This window comes from Nipponia nippon, unplaced genomic scaffold (genome assembly GCF_047370975.1).
Source record: "Nipponia nippon isolate SJK-2023a ecotype South Korea unplaced genomic scaffold, ASM4737097v1 scaffold_14, whole genome shotgun sequence".
Lineage (NCBI taxonomy): Eukaryota > Metazoa > Chordata > Aves > Pelecaniformes > Threskiornithidae > Nipponia > Nipponia nippon.
The window spans coordinates 4403547-4418730 of NW_028262330.1; the positions used below are offsets into that span (position 1 = coordinate 4403547).

At 47.5% G+C, this 15184-nt stretch overlaps 1 protein-coding gene across 4 annotated transcripts in view; it reads right to left on the bottom strand.

Annotated features, from left to right (window-relative positions):
- The window catches only part of MMD (monocyte to macrophage differentiation associated), a 45295-nt gene that overhangs the window by 17137 nt on the left and 12974 nt on the right, over positions 1 to 15184 (bottom strand). Inside the window, exon 1 of one of the 4 annotated variants that reach the window (XM_087750441.1) lies at positions 1606 to 1869. The exons of the other annotated variants lie outside the window; for them this stretch is intronic. Within the exon in view, the coding sequence (XP_087606567.1) occupies positions 1606 to 1634 (29 nt within the window). The 5' untranslated portion in view covers positions 1635 to 1869. Of the gene's footprint in view, positions 1 to 1605; positions 1870 to 15184 lie in introns of those variants that run through there. 4 annotated transcript variants of the gene reach the window in all.

Here is a 15184-nt window from a genome sequence, read left to right on the forward strand (position 1 = left end):
GTATTTAGATACTGAAGCAATTTTTATGTTATCTAGGCTCTTTGTTTTTGAAAGGAAAAACAAAACCAAAAAAATCACAAGCAGGTCAAAATAGATCAGCACTACAGTTTCATGATGACCACGTAGATAAGATTTTGAGGAGAAATGAATAGGTTTGTAAAAAGCTTGCTTTCTTTGACCAAATTGGCAGCTATCTCCTCTTTACGAATTCAGTCCATTCAGTTAAAAATAGAGCCATATTCCTCCAAACTAGGCACCTTCCTTCCTGGATCAGAAAATATCTAGTTGTGGTTTGTAACTGTTCACATAATCTTTACTATCGCTGAACAACTGAGTCACAGAAATAATTCCGATCAGTACAGAAGCAGACCACTTATTTGGAAATATCATTGAAATCCCATGCTGTGTAAACGTTCGTGCACTTACAGCATGATACTAAAGATAAAATGAAATCTGCGATACTCTGAGAATCCATTAACAACTGCGGTATCATACGTAGATTAGGTCATGGAAAACAGCGGCTGTGCATCCCACTCACCTCCTGAAAGACTCCAACCTTCTGCCAAGTATGAAAGGCAAAATTTCAAGTGAAAGAGCGGGGAGCTAACAGAAGTCACATCAGGTGCTGCGGCACATCCGAGCTCAGGGGCAGGGTACCAGCCAGCACAACAGCCTAGGTGTGGACTAGTACAGAAACCAGGTCTGACCACATTCATATTTTTCTCTCTTTTGGTTCTCTTTCAATTTTATTACCTTTTTAATACTTAGGCTTTGGTTTCCCGAGCAAGCTGGTGAAAGGAAAGCAGGGCAGCCCTCCAGCTGTGTACCTGCTGAGGGAAGCCACCGTAGAAACTGGTTGTATCTGGGAGACAGACTGTCACTCAACTGTTACTGACCCTGCAGCTGGACTTGGACCAATTAAGCACCTGAAGCCCACATATATACGTGTTTACCCAGGAACCTGGACCACACCGTTACCCAATCGACCCAACGAGTAGCACCTGCAATCCGCCCCGAGAGACACCTGAGCAAAGAGCACCGGGGCTCTGCGGAGGGGCACGGAGGCAGAGGAGCGGGGGCGGCCGGCGGGCGCCCGGCCCGGCCCCGCGGTGGGCAGCGAGCGGCGCGGCGCTGGAGCCACAGGTCGGGCTCCGCAGGAGGCACGGCCGGGGATGTGACACACGGCCGGATGCGTGAACCTTCACCCATTTAAAAGAGGGGAAGAAAAAAATAAATAAGTAAAAGACGGGCAGAGCCCCCCCTCGCACCCCGGCGGGACGGCTCTGCGCCCCCCGCCCGGCACCGGCGGTGCCGCGGGCCCTCGGCCCCGGGGGCGGCGACCGGCGCCTCAGCAGCGGGGCCGCGCGGGGAGAGGCGAAAGCGGGCGGGGGGACAAGAAAAATCTCGGAGCCCCCAGCCCCGGCCCTCACGGCCCCGGGCTCCGCCGCGGTGGCCCGGGGGCCCCAGCCCCAGCGTGCCCGCCCGGCCGCGAGCGGAGCGCCGGCGCGGCCGGGGGGAGCGGGGCGGCCCCGCCGGAGGACGGCCCCGCCCGGGGGCCGCGGGTCCGCCGCGAAGGAGGGGGGGGGGGGCAGGGGGCGACCTCACCTCCTGAAGCGCTCCTGGAGCCGCCGCATGGGTCCGGGCCGGCCGGGCGGCGGGCGGGGGGTCGGGACGGGAGGCTGCGGGCGGCTCCTGAGGCGGCGAGGGCCGGAGTCCGGGCCTTCATTGGCGTGCGAGCCGCCGCGGCGCGCAGCGACGGCCGGCGCCGTCCGTCGGTGAGGCGCGGGAGCCGGGCGGGCGGCTCGGCGCGGCCGCTTTAACCGTCCTCTCGGCGCCTCTCAGCGCGCCCGGCCCGCGCTTCCCTCCGCCCCTGCCCGCCCACAGCCGCCGGGCCCGCCGCGGCCCGCCCCGGCAATGGCGGGAGGGCGCGGGGAAGGCGGCCTGGCGCGGCGGACGCCCCCCTCCTGGCGAGGGGAGGCCGGGGCTGCGGGCGGAGGCCGGGCCCCGCGGCGGCCGCCGCTCCCCCGGGGGCTCGGGGTCGGAAGCGGCGGGCGGGGGCCGGCGGGGAGCGGGGGCCGGGGCCTGGCCGCGGGGTCGCGCCGCGGGTGTCCCAGGCTGAGCCGGGTTTGCAGGGTCGGCCTGGAGAACGACAACGAGGAGCAGCAGCGGCGATGTCGGGGGCTGAGGGCTCCCCGCAGCCCTGGGAGGGGCGGCTGCGATTTAACAGCAGCGAGTGACGGGAGGCAGCGGTTGAATTGCCATTGTCTCAACACATTCACCCAAATAAGCAGATAGATGAGGACTTCGCGATTTCAGCATGCCTAATTTTTAAACTCTAGAAGCTGACAGAGCCCTTCCACAAGGGATATGGCGTAGGCTGGGCTCCGAGCTGTGGCACAGGCTCTGGCGGGGGGCTGCCCTCGCCCCTCGGCCACCGCGCCCGGGGCCTGCCTGGCGTGGCGTGGCAGAGCTCAGCAGAACGCTCATCCAGAAAAGCCGTGGCTCTGCGGTTGCATAAAGCTGCCCCTGGAATAATTTATTCCACTCGTAAGTCAAGGTTAGAGTGGCAAGGCTGCTCATGGTAACCTGGCTAGCTGTCTTCCTAGTTCCCCCAGCTGTAAGCCATAATCTTATCTGCATAAACCAAACTTCTCCAAGCAAGGGTTATTTCATCTGAGTGAAGAGCCAGTGTCAAGCCTGTTTCCATACGATGAATGTGGTGTTGCCTTGCATAGTACCAATCACGGCATGAATTAGGAGATTAAGTTCGAGTCAAGCTTCTGTCTTCTAATCTAAGATCTTGTTTACAACCGGATTTTGAACAGTTCCAGCCCTCAGCAAAAGCAATTAGTATAGGCACACCAAAGCAAACCACCAGTTTAGACAAATAAGCTATATCCGGCATCAGCATCTTTTATGGTAGGACAGAGACAGATGGGATCTGCTGCCGGCTGCCGCCACGGTGGGTAGGTCGCCTCCCCGGCCGAAGGTGCCACCTCTGCCAGGTAGCCATCTCCGCCACAGGCAGCAGAAGGCAGGGTGAGCGTCATGACTTGGCTGGCAGGCAGGCTGAATCTGACTTTTTATTGCCCTTGGTCCCTTTGACTAAGTCTTCCTCCATGCCAGGAGTGAGCAAAGGATGAGGTGGTAACAGCTTTGTAAACGGCCACGGCAAGACTTGCCCCTCGGTTTCTCTAGTTTCAGGACGGAATAAGCCCTTCTGGTACAAATTGCAGATTTTGGTCTCCCACAGGGGCTTGCTGCAAGGATGGCCGGGGCTGGGCCAGAAGAGCGTTGCAGACACTGGATCGCTCAGCTTTGCTCAAAGGGGAGGTTGGAGCTTGTTGCTGGAAAGGAGAGCTCCTGAAATGCAGAGCCAAGCGAGTTCCCTGAGAAATACTTCCATTAATCTCAGTGAGGTATCACTGTTAATAAATTGGTACAATCTGTCATCTGATTCAACAGTGTCACTGCTAATAAAGTTTCATATTGCTTGTGTTACCTGTTAATCCAAACGGAGCAACGTTTGAGGACACCACTGAAGAACCCAGCCACGCACGGATGGCTGCATTGGAACATCTGAAGCTTCGGTAGCATCCCGATAGCACGGCTCTATTCTGAGGTGGAACTTGTGGTGGCGCAGCTACCTTCCTGCTCAATACCACACACCCATCCTGCATTCCTCTACGACTGCCCCAATAATTAGCTCTTTCAGGCTGTAAAAATGTTCAGGAACGTGTGACGTTACGGGCACCGTGACTGGAAGGCTGCCCTCTTTGTGGTTCTGGTAAAAGGCTGGTCTGACTCCTGTAAAATGAGTCTGCTGAGACCTTCAAAGGTGCGCACAGAGGCGTTGCGTTTTGTCTCCATCTTCTCTCACTCCCTCTGCTCCTCTGTGACTCTTTCTTCTGCCTCTTCCCAAGCCACTCGCATTTTCATTTCCTTCCCTGCTGCCTTTGACATTTGGTCTAGACTCTACCAGCACATGTGTCACAGAGAGATTTTCTCCTCACAATTTTCAAAGCCTGTTTTTCTACCTTTGTTCTGTGGTCACAGATCTCACAAATTGTGAGCTCTTTAAAACAACACTTGGCGTAGCTTCCTGTTGCTGGAGGATCAAAGATTTACAGATTCAAGATACAGTTAAAAAAAATCACTGTTTCAAACTTGTTTATTTTGAATGAAAACGAGAACATTCAAATGATGAAACTTGACCGAGTGGAACCGGGTAAAGACGACCACCAGCCATCATGCCAGCAGTGATGAGGCTGGAAGATTTTGAATTGAACGTCTGTCGCTCTTAAGGATACCACTAAATTACTCAGCATAGATATTGTTAAAGCGGTTCTGACCAATAACATGTTTTTAGTACCAGTGACTCTTGTTGAACTCATCTCTGTAATTGCTTTTTATGATCTAATGAATCAGAATGCCTTTAAAAATAATCACAACAAAAGAACCCCCTTATTATGGGCCAAGCAACTATTAAATCTAAATAAAAAAAATTGGCATTAAGTATACAAAATTAAGGAAGCAAAATTAGTTTGATTACTCTTATTTACAAAGTATGAAAGAAAAATCCCCCTTCAAATACCCAGTGCCCATTTGATTAAAAAATGTTCACAAGACAAGAAATATGTCACAGTGAGCTCAGCCAGAAATGTGTTTTAGTAGATGAGTCAGGGTTACAAGAAGATGGAAGAACTTTTCTTAGTGAATGCAGCCCTGCTGTGGGGGACTGTCACATAGTGCATTTGGAGGAGAGAGCAATGTATTGAAAATCAACAGCCAAGGGCTCGTTAATAAGAAATTTAAGCTATTATTTTTTTCATTGGGCAAAGAGAATTCAGTTCTGATGGGGGCTGTGAGGTATTTGTAAAGTGATTGTCCGAAACAAAGTAGGCAATCCCAGTTTGATACCTAATAGTCACCCATTTGACACCTAGCAGAAGGTGTTCCCACAGCAGATCTGTTACTAATTGCAATTCTTGACAGTCTTAGTAGTGAAGTCAATGAGCAGCTGAGCTATGTGGTTTGCCCTTATTATTTCTAGGTCAGATTTTACCTGTGCAGAATCTCCTGCTGGTCCTTCCCAGGCGCTATCTGCTTGTCTGGGGATGGAGGAGTTTGTACTCCTGGACTATTTATGAGCATTAAACTGACACACGCAGGCATATGTAATTTCTGAACCAGACATCAAATGCTTTTACAGTATTATGAAAATAGGGACACAGAAGTGGGGTCTGTAGTTTTCACTGCATTGCAAAATTGTCTTGGGTTGCACAAATTATCAAATGAACAGGCAGGACTTGCTGAAAGCTTCCTTTTCCCCACCCAAGATGAAAATTTAAGTGCCACATGAGATGTCAGTGGTGAATGAAATTCTCTCAGGAGGTTATATGAATAAAACTAAACATCTTACACAAAAGCTGAGTTTCTTCTAGCCGTTTGGCACGGACAAGTTCTTATTATAAGCCTGCACAATAACTAGCCTCCTGATTTGTTAAACAGATAGCAGAGAGGCAAACATTCATAAGCAGCTCTACCGTTGCCAAAACGGATGTGTTGGTAACAAGCCATTGCTAATGCTCCCAGGTACTGACTTCTTGGAGCTGCCAGCGGTAACAGGCGGACTTCGGAGGCAGCAGGGCAGCCTGCTACGGCTCGGGAAGCTCTGAGCCGATTTAATGCAGCAGGGAGGGAAGCGGAGCGGCACGGGCCCTTAATGAGGCACGGGAAACGAGTTTGACAAGTGAAACTCCTCTCCACTCCCAGTCTGCATGGGAGAATAAATCAAGCATTTCTGGTAAATAAGGGTGGAGAAAAATACCTTTCCGTCTTCTCTTGACTTCATAACAAACAGAACGTGAGGCTCTAGCCTTCCTCTCTTAGGGGCGCACATGATAATGGAGGAAGGTGATGATTTCACTAAGGTTTGATTTAGAAGCTTTAGAGGTAAAACTCTTTCCCTTCCTTAGATTTAGAGAACAAAGTCTGAAGTAAGCGTGGTTGTGACTGAGTGCCTGCTTCTGGCGTACATGTGGCTATCATAGAAATACATTCTAAAAAAGATCCTCTTGGCTGGTAAAACATAACTTACTGATGCAGTTTTTGAAGGAAATTCTATTTCTTCTTCAAATTTCTAGTACAAAAATCAGCTTTGCACTAATGTGGGCTGTAAGACCAGAGCGGCGATAGGTCTCAGGTGAGCCCGAGGTGGAGCGCTGTGTGCTGCACTTCGGGCACAAGCTCGCGCTGGAGCGCGCGCTGCAGGGGCTCCGGAGCGCTGGGGGGAAGCTTGAGGTTGTGCTCCCTCTTGGCTGTCCTCAGGCACCTCTCTGCAGAACAGAGCGAGTGGGCAAATCCACCCAGCGCCCTTCAGAGAAGGGCTTGGGCTTCCTTAGCGCGTCCGAGGGCACATGGCAGCAGAGCTACGCTGTAAAAAGTTATGCTCTGGGTCTGAACCAGGAGGAGGGTCCTGCAGGCAGCATGGATGTAGCACTTTTTTTTTTCCTTGCTGCAAACTGACCCAGATTTCTGCTTTATCTAACAGTCTTTTTTTGAGCATAGTGTGAAGGAGAAGCATCTCTTAGTGAAATGCATGTCAATGGTCTCGTGAAATGAGCGCCTCTCCCTCCCTCAGCCTTCCCCCAGTCTAATTAATAAGGTCATCCCACTGAAGGCAGCTTTCCAAACACTAATGGAATTAGTTCTGGCCTGGACAACTTTTCCAGGGTGACAGAGGCATCTAAGAAGGGCTGGCTCCTTGGCACGTACAGCCACTTGCAGTGGAAGTGTTGAAACATGGACATTTACCTGATGTCACAGCGCGCTCGCTGCCAGCATTGAGCCTGAAATGGGATTATGGCATTACCTAGTAATATCATAGAGAAGCCTTCCTGCAGGTAAAACAAGTGATGTTGGAGGGATGTGTCTTGTCTTAGATTAGATTAGGTTAGATAATCAAATTCCAAATTCTGCTGAAGCTTTCTCTTTTGTCAGTATTTCCGAGAAAAGTGTATTTTTGTGGCCACAAACCCGCAAGATTTTGTGGGGAAAATAAACAGTTACCTTGGGGAATAATAAAAAAGTACTTCAAGTCGATAGGAATCTTTAATATGAGAGCAATTAATGGGAAATGACTGGTGTAGCTATAAACTTTTAGAAGAGAGGGATGTTTTAAAATTATGTGACTATTTAAATCATCTGTGAACTGAGCCACTGAACCCCTTTGAAAGCAATGGCTGAATTATTAACGTCTTAAAATTTGGTGTGAGTCTGGAATTTTATAATAGAAATAAAACCTAAATATGTCATAGAAAATGTAAGCTCCGATTGTTTAGAAAACTTAAACCAAAATGCAGAGAGAATATATGTTGGCTGTTCACTGATTTAGGGACTTCAAATCAATGAGAGTTAAGCTCCTAAACAAGAGACACATGAAATTATAATTCGATTATCTATGTGACTAATGAAGTTTAATTGCATCTTCAGGAAAATAATGGAGAAATATTATTTCGCAGTCATTTGATCTGTGTATCAAATAATAGTCCTGCCACGTATTGCATTTCCAGTAGTAAACAAAACTACATAGATTTCAAAATGCATATCGAGAAAACCAAAGATCAAATTTTATATTAATCTGTGTTTTCAAACAAAGGAAAATATGAAAAGGTCTTTTTTTGACAGTTGCTAAGATCCCATGGCATACTTGATCCTAAAAACACATCTTCTGATATACCAGGTGTTGAGACTGTTTCAAAAACACAGATATTTTTCCTTGTTTTGGTTAGCAAACTTGGGTTCACCTGGGTTCATGATGTACTTCAAATGTATTTCCACCAGTAACATCTTCTAGTAGGATCACGCTGATTTATTTGTTACGAAGAGAACTTTCTGTTGGCGTGAAAAACCAAATTCATCCTTGTTGCATGTTAGACATTCAGCCTTCCCCTCAGATGAAGAAGTTGACACAAGGGCAGGAGGTGCTTTGTGTAACTGAGACAAGGTTGCACCTTCAGAGAAGAAGGGGAGAAAAGCAGCGCTTGTCAGTCTCCGCACGGCCCTGGGACCAGCTGCACAAATTCTGAGTCATCAGATGAATCAAGACTGTTAATGACTGCAGGGAACTTCAAAAAATACAGAAATATCCTGCTTTCAGACATCGATTCTGTAGTATTTCCTTTGAGAAGCTTTAGTCATGAAGGTACCAGAATTGAAGGCTTGTTTAGAAATAACAAATGTCAGGGCGTTTTGACTTTTAGTAATTGTACCATAAAAAAGATGATTGGGGATTTTAACCTGCTGGTTACGGTTGAGTGACCCATAGCCCTTGGAATAGCTATCAGTTCCCCCAACAGAAATCAGTAAGTAATTTAAGCTAACAGGCAAATAGGAGTTTATTAAAAGGCAATGTAAAGGTAAAATTCACCTATAAAGAGAATTTCGTACAAAAGGCCAAATCAGGACAACCTGACTCGGGAGCTAAGCAGCTGCTGTTGTCTTCAGGTTCAGTTTGGACCGTACTGGCAAGAGCCCCTGAAAAATCACGGTTCAATTTCTTAAACCAAAGGGATAGTAGAGTCCTCAGATTCTGTGGTGTAGCCTGCCTTTAGGAAGCCTACAGCAGAGAATAAAGAATTACTCTAGCTGTAGTATAACTATATATACTTTCAGTGTCAGCAGATCCTAGGAGACCGAGTCTCCCACCCGATCCTCCAGTTGCACTGATGGGGCCTCATTATTGTGTCCTGCAAAGAAAAGCATCACCACCAGCTGCACCCCACTCTGGGGAAAAACAAAAAAGAGCATTAATTGCCCTCTCGCAGATGTTGGATTTGGCATCCATGCTAAGCCTCCAAAAGCAGAGGCTTTTGAAGATTTTTTTAGCAGCGTGTTATCCATGCAGAACCAATGCCTGGGTATCTTTGGCCCCAATATTTTATATATCCACAAATTTTTGCCTTTTCAGCAGTAAAGGAAAAATGTTGACACACCAAAGCCAGAATAAACCAGTTCCACGTTTAAATCCCTTTCCACAGGCAAAGGGACCATCTTTAATCAATGTTTATGACATTGACATGCAAAAACTTTTACCCTCCTTTTTTCTTCCCGCCATTGGGTTTTTGCTCTGTGAACGTGTCTGCCATCCATAATCACTCTTAATACCTCATTTTTGACATCACAATCAATGAAGTGAAATAAGCTGTTACTTAATGGGTCTGACATAAAATCCATTTAAGCTAACGGAAAGACTGTCATTGTTTCCTATCAGCTCTAGGTCAAGCCTAAAGTGAACAGAGGGGGTGGAATTTAGCCCGTCGTTTGTCATCCCAGAGGAAATGATTGCCACATCCCATTTGGACCGCTTGGAGATTTAAAACATATTTAGCAAAAGAAAACAAATTGATTTCTTGTCAGCGGTTAAATGGTTGAACTTTTACTCCGGTTGGATAGTCTCTCATTTTGAGATTTTTAAGATGAGTTTGCTTGCATTATATTATTTTTTTATGATTGTATTTTAGCCTAAAGTGTTACCTAGTTTTCTCAATAGTTTAGAAACAAACAAATACAGGAGATAAAGATCAAGATGAGTGGAAGTCAGCTGCATTGAAGAGGTGCCTGACTGCCCTGCGCGGGTCACAAAACGCCGGCTTGTGCAGGGGCTCAGCCTCGCTGGCAGGGGCTGCTCGGAGCCCGGCAGCCCGTGAACCCGCTTTGCCCTTCCTGCCAGCAGCGCCTGGGGCTTTCTCACAAAGCATCTTGCTGACAGCTGCTTAGTTTGGGTTTTTTTGTGCTCCTTATATACATTTGGAAAGGGAGAAAACATCTATACTCAGCATTACCTCAGATCGTCTAGGCTTTGTAAACAGTAAAATTTGAATTAAATTTTCTCTATAGCTTGCAAATGAAACTCAGAAGCAAAATGAATATTTTCTTTACGAGAGCCCAACAAACATCAGACACGCTGTCCCTGCTGTATCCCCCAATCTAAATAACGCTTGTTAGCCTTGGGAAGAGGGGGCGGAGGGGCTGGCAGGGACAAGAGCCGAGCAATTGTCGAACTTGCAATTCCCTTGATACGTTGAGAGACTTTTTTCCTAGTGTTTCTGCAGAAATAACTTCTGGTATTCAAGGACAAAAATCCAAACACTTTTTCTCTTGGTTGTGATATGTTATAAAGAGTAAAAGGAGTTCAGTTTCACAACATCCCTTCTGGGTGATAGGAAACTCTTGGTATGTACCATTTAATTACGGGTGGACAGGCCGAGTTGCTGAGAGGTTGGAGGACTTGGAAGAGATGGTGGCATGAAGAGGTTTGATTCCAGCACAAATTTGTCTACTCGGCTGGCAAACAGAGTGATTGCAAAACAAATGTTGCTGCTATTAGCACCGTTTGTGAGGCCTTGCCTCCAGCATCCAGTTAATTTTCACCCTGCCCTTGAGGTAGAGTTATAAATTGTGTTATCTTTGGTGGAAGGGATAAGTTTCAGATATTCTCTGACGTGACTTCTCTTTCTGTTGTGGTGGATGAAAGTCTACGGCGTTCCGGTGACGTAACTGAGTGCTTGGACTTACACTGATGAGACTCTGACCCATCGCATAACTGCTGGAAGGCCTGAAGGGAAAAAAACCCGAATAACTGGGAGGTTTTTAGGAGCCAGTTGGACAGTGAGTGGATAAACAACAATCCAGAGGGGCACAGGAGTCCCTCAAGCTGTTTTTCCAGATTGGACCCTCAGAGAGCAAATTCCTGTCCTCCAGATTCCTGGGTCTTCAGGCTCAGCTAGCAATATTTACAAGGAGATAAACCGGCTTAACAAAATCAAGAAATAAACAGACAATGTCCCTGATGAAGAGCTGAAACAGAGATGTCTGTGTGCACAGAGCATGGCTTTTCAGAAACTGCTCCTTCCCCGGGGCTGTCACTTCTGAGCTGCTTCTGGGTATCCAAAGAGAGGAGCGGGAATCCTCACCAGGGCTTACCTTCTTCTGCTGCACTGGACATTAGAGCCGCCTTATCTGTAGCTCGTGGATGCAAAATTGCAAGGCCACATTTTTGGGAACGGAACCCAGAGCCTTGGAGGAAGGCCATGCTTTCAAAATCTGTTTCCTCAGTAGCTTCCCCAGTGGCCAGGACGCGGTGCTGGCAGCAGATCAAAGCCCGGGAATTCCTGCGCTGTGCTTGGACCATTCCTCCTGGCTGAGGTCACACCACTCTCCTCCTTTCTGTTTGTCTTGAGCAGGATCAACTTTATAAATTACAGGGCAAGGTACAGCCCCGGCCCGAGAGCGAGGATGGGGAAGGCATGCTGCTGCTCGCCAGTCATGCGGCCGGCGTACATGTCACACAGCTAGCCACCACGGTGGCATCTGCCCGTGCCCTCGGCTGGCCCCTTGCTGGCAACTGTGCTCTGCACTGCTGTTATCGACTGTACGTGACTCATTTCAAACCGCCTCACATCTAATACAAATAGGAATGTCGGTTTCTGAATTGCTACCAATTTTTTGTAGTTTTACTGGAGTCTTGTAATCGTATTTTACTTAAATACTAGTTTTTTTCAACTGTAGAGAAGAACTCCAAAGCTCTTAGCTCCTGTGGCGCTGGGAAAACGCTCTGCTGAGGTTTCAGTGAAAATGACACAAGTTTATATCAGAGCTTTCTGAGGCGCATTTCAGTTTTGCAGTGGAAATCCAAATTCCCGTATTTTGGTAGTAGAGCTGTCTCGGGTACATTTGAACTAACGTTAACTATTTAAAAGATGTTTAGTGTTTTTCAAGACTAAAAGGAGGGAACCTCCTTCGAGGAAGGCTGCCCCTCAGCAGAGGCCAGCTGATACTCTGGAGGAGCCCGTCTCTCTCCTCTTGTTCTAGAGAGAGTTTCGGGGAGCAGCGGCCCGGCCCGTGGCCAGTTACATCGCTCCCACCCAAACCAAAGAGCGCGCCACGGCTCCACTTGCACGCCTGCGACGCAGGAGGTTAAAATACATGGCTGTTAACCTACAGGCTGTGTAGTGCAATAGACATTAGGACTGCTTTAGTCATCAATGTATTGCTATTCAGAGATGACTGATACTTTTAAATCTCCAGATTATTCATATTAAAAGTGTTCTTTTTTTGTTTGAGATGCTATGCTGTCATGCAGACATCTCCATAATTAAATGTGTGCTTGACTCTCTGTCTCCAGTTAAGTAGGCGTTACTAAAAACCACTGCCAGATATGTTCCTGTACTTAAACTTCAAAAATATTAATATCAAATTACAGTGATGCTATAAGTCCGATGTGAAATAACAAAAGGAAATTAAGGCTGATGTTTTTGGACTCATCCAAGATAGTTTGTTCAAATTGTTATTTTTTATTATAGTTTTCCTACAGGTACAGAGACCTGTGCTCCACCACACAAGGGGTGGTTTAAAAATAAACATTTTTAAGCACAAAATCTCTCCACCTACAGCATAAAAGAATAGTACTAACGTTGCAAAATCAAAGGCCTTAACATTAGGGAGCACCGGAATTAAAGTCAGCCCTAGCTTAGTCTTTCTATATATATCTGATACGGCACAGTATTTAATGCCATAATCAAACAGTATTTTTCCTGGAGGAAGAATCACACACTGGACACTATGTACACACGCTACATTCACTTTGGGAGCAGCTATAAAGTGTTTCATTTTCTCTTTACTTTTCAGTATGCGGCCTAAGGTTTAATCCAAACTGGGAGGGAGAGGTTTTATAAACGGCAGTCTCGGTAATCTGATCTGATCCTGGGTCATTTGCAGAGCAGTCCTAATCTGACTTGTGCACTGAATCCGCATGCTAAAATATTTCCTGTGAATTTTTTTCTCTCCAGAATTTTTTTTTTTTCCTACGGCAAGAACAGTATCTTCCGATGCAGTGGCTGCAGGAGAGAGAACTGCCTGGAGCAGCCAGCTCTCACTGGGTAAATAACCACCTGCGCTGCGTATGCCGTTGCTTGGATGCTGGTGGCCAGATGCGGTGTTCATGGGGTGCAGATGGATGCTTGTGATAACCAGATCTAGATGGAATTGTACTTGTGACTGAGGATCCCAAAGAGCCCTTTTTACAGCCAGTGCCCAGACCAAAGCTCTTCCCTGTGCCGGGGGATTTCCATCGTTGCAGCACCGCTCCGTCAAGGCTCTTGCCTCTATTCAGTGCTATGGAGTGGGGGCTGGGCTACGCGTTATACAGCCTACAAAATGAGCTGGAAGTCCCTAACAAAACCAAAATTGGATCGAGTCTTTTGTAACAAGCGAGTGGGACCTTAAATGGAGATGTTGTTTGTAGTTATCCCTTTGCTGCTAAGGAGCAGAGAACAAATATTTGTACAATTGCCTTTGCAAATCCAGTTCACATAAACCCTCTCCCCTCCCTGCTATAAAAAGCTGCCAAAAAGGTTGGCTCTCCATTAAACTTTGCTGCGGGTGATAAACGTGCCTGCCTCCGAAAGCAGCCCTGCGCTCAGCACCAAACGTGGCACGACAGGAATGAACCAGCCGTTCTGCTCCGCTTCAAGGGCAGATCCGCAGCCGGTCTCGAGAGCTGTGACTCCCGTGCAGCCAGCGTAAGCCAGGGCCGCTCTCTGGACCCGTACTCCGGCTGATGAGCTGCACAGCTTTACATCCCAAATCCTGCTTTTTATACTGAAATGTGAAAACACAAACCAAGCAGTTCAGAATCTCTGTTTCAGTCACGATTTACCCACTGCAACTAGGGTTTGAACCGCATGATGAAGACACCAGCTCTGCTCATCAGCACTTCAGTTTTAGCATCATGAAGGACCGATCAGCCCGTGAGAGACTGCGTCCCAGTCACCTGCTACTGGTTTTGAAGCTTTGTGAGGATGGGCCCCCAGCAGGGATTCGCACTCTGACCCCCACACACACACCATGCACCCAGCTGCCGAAAAAGGGCCGCTCGCAGTCTGGGCTATGGTGTACCTCTGCCAACTGGAAAGTTTTGCACACTGGAGAGAGTTCCCAGCTTGGGGGGGAATGGGACGATGTCCATCCTTCCTCCAATGTTCACAGAGAGGAGGTGGAAAAGCTGTTCTTTTTTGTTGTCAAAAATGGGCACGATAGCAGGGGACGTAGCCTGAACTTGAGCTAAGCATGAGGGAATGCGGGCAGCCACTCTGGATGCCTGCCCCGGGAGCTCTGCCAGCTCACCTCCAGCCCTGACCTCCCGTAGCCCCTGTTACTCCAGCTCCTGAGGCCAGCCCCGAGCAGCAGCTTTGTCCTCAGCGCAGGAGAATGGTTTGTTTTGACGGCAGGATAATTAATGTGCCTCAGCTCCATAGCTGTAAAATCCCTGGGGAGACAAGGCGTGTATAATTTTTACTGCGCCACAGCTAGGTGAGCGTAACAGCATATTCCTACTCAGGGATGAGCATGCTTAGCTACCTGACTGTAAAATCTGCAGCTGTTTTCCCCATTTTATAGTGGCAAAGCTGGTGTCTATTAACCATCCCACTTGCAAAAATAACACCCAGCTCCCCAGAGAGGCCACAGTCAGAAACTGTCAGCTACGGCAAACTTTTTTTTGACATGAGCAAGGAAATTGCAATCACTTTTCTTATGCTGGGACTTCAGGCAGCATTGAAGGAGCGAGCCCTGTCTTGTGCTGCCCTGCAGGGGAGGTAACGTAGCTCTTCTTTCTTCTTATAAAAAATGGGCTAAAACCAGTGTAGGTTAAAGCCATCCTTAATCAAAGAACCCCTTGGCTAATGGCAGGTCCTGCTCTGTGCAGAGAAATCCCATCCTGGTGCAACATGACTGCCAGACTCCTGTCGTGATTTAAGGCCTAAGGGAACCTTATATATATGCACACACATCCCTTCATATAGCAACGTCCACGTTTACATACAGAGCCTCCATCCAGATTTTACCCTGATTTCATAAATAAGAATCACTATCTTTTCATCCTTGGCTCTCCTTGTAGCTGAACTGGTCAGTTCTGGTTTGGGAGTGCTCAGCACTCACATTAGATAAAAGCAGCAGCAAGGAAAGGTTTACTGACACTTCTTCCATATTTCACTACGGTTTATTTTTTGTTCACCATCAATTTGTGCTAATAAACTGCAAATATAAATATGGAGCCATACTGTTTTGCATGTGTACTTGACATTAATAGAATAAATTATCTTTCCTACATATTCTTAATTAT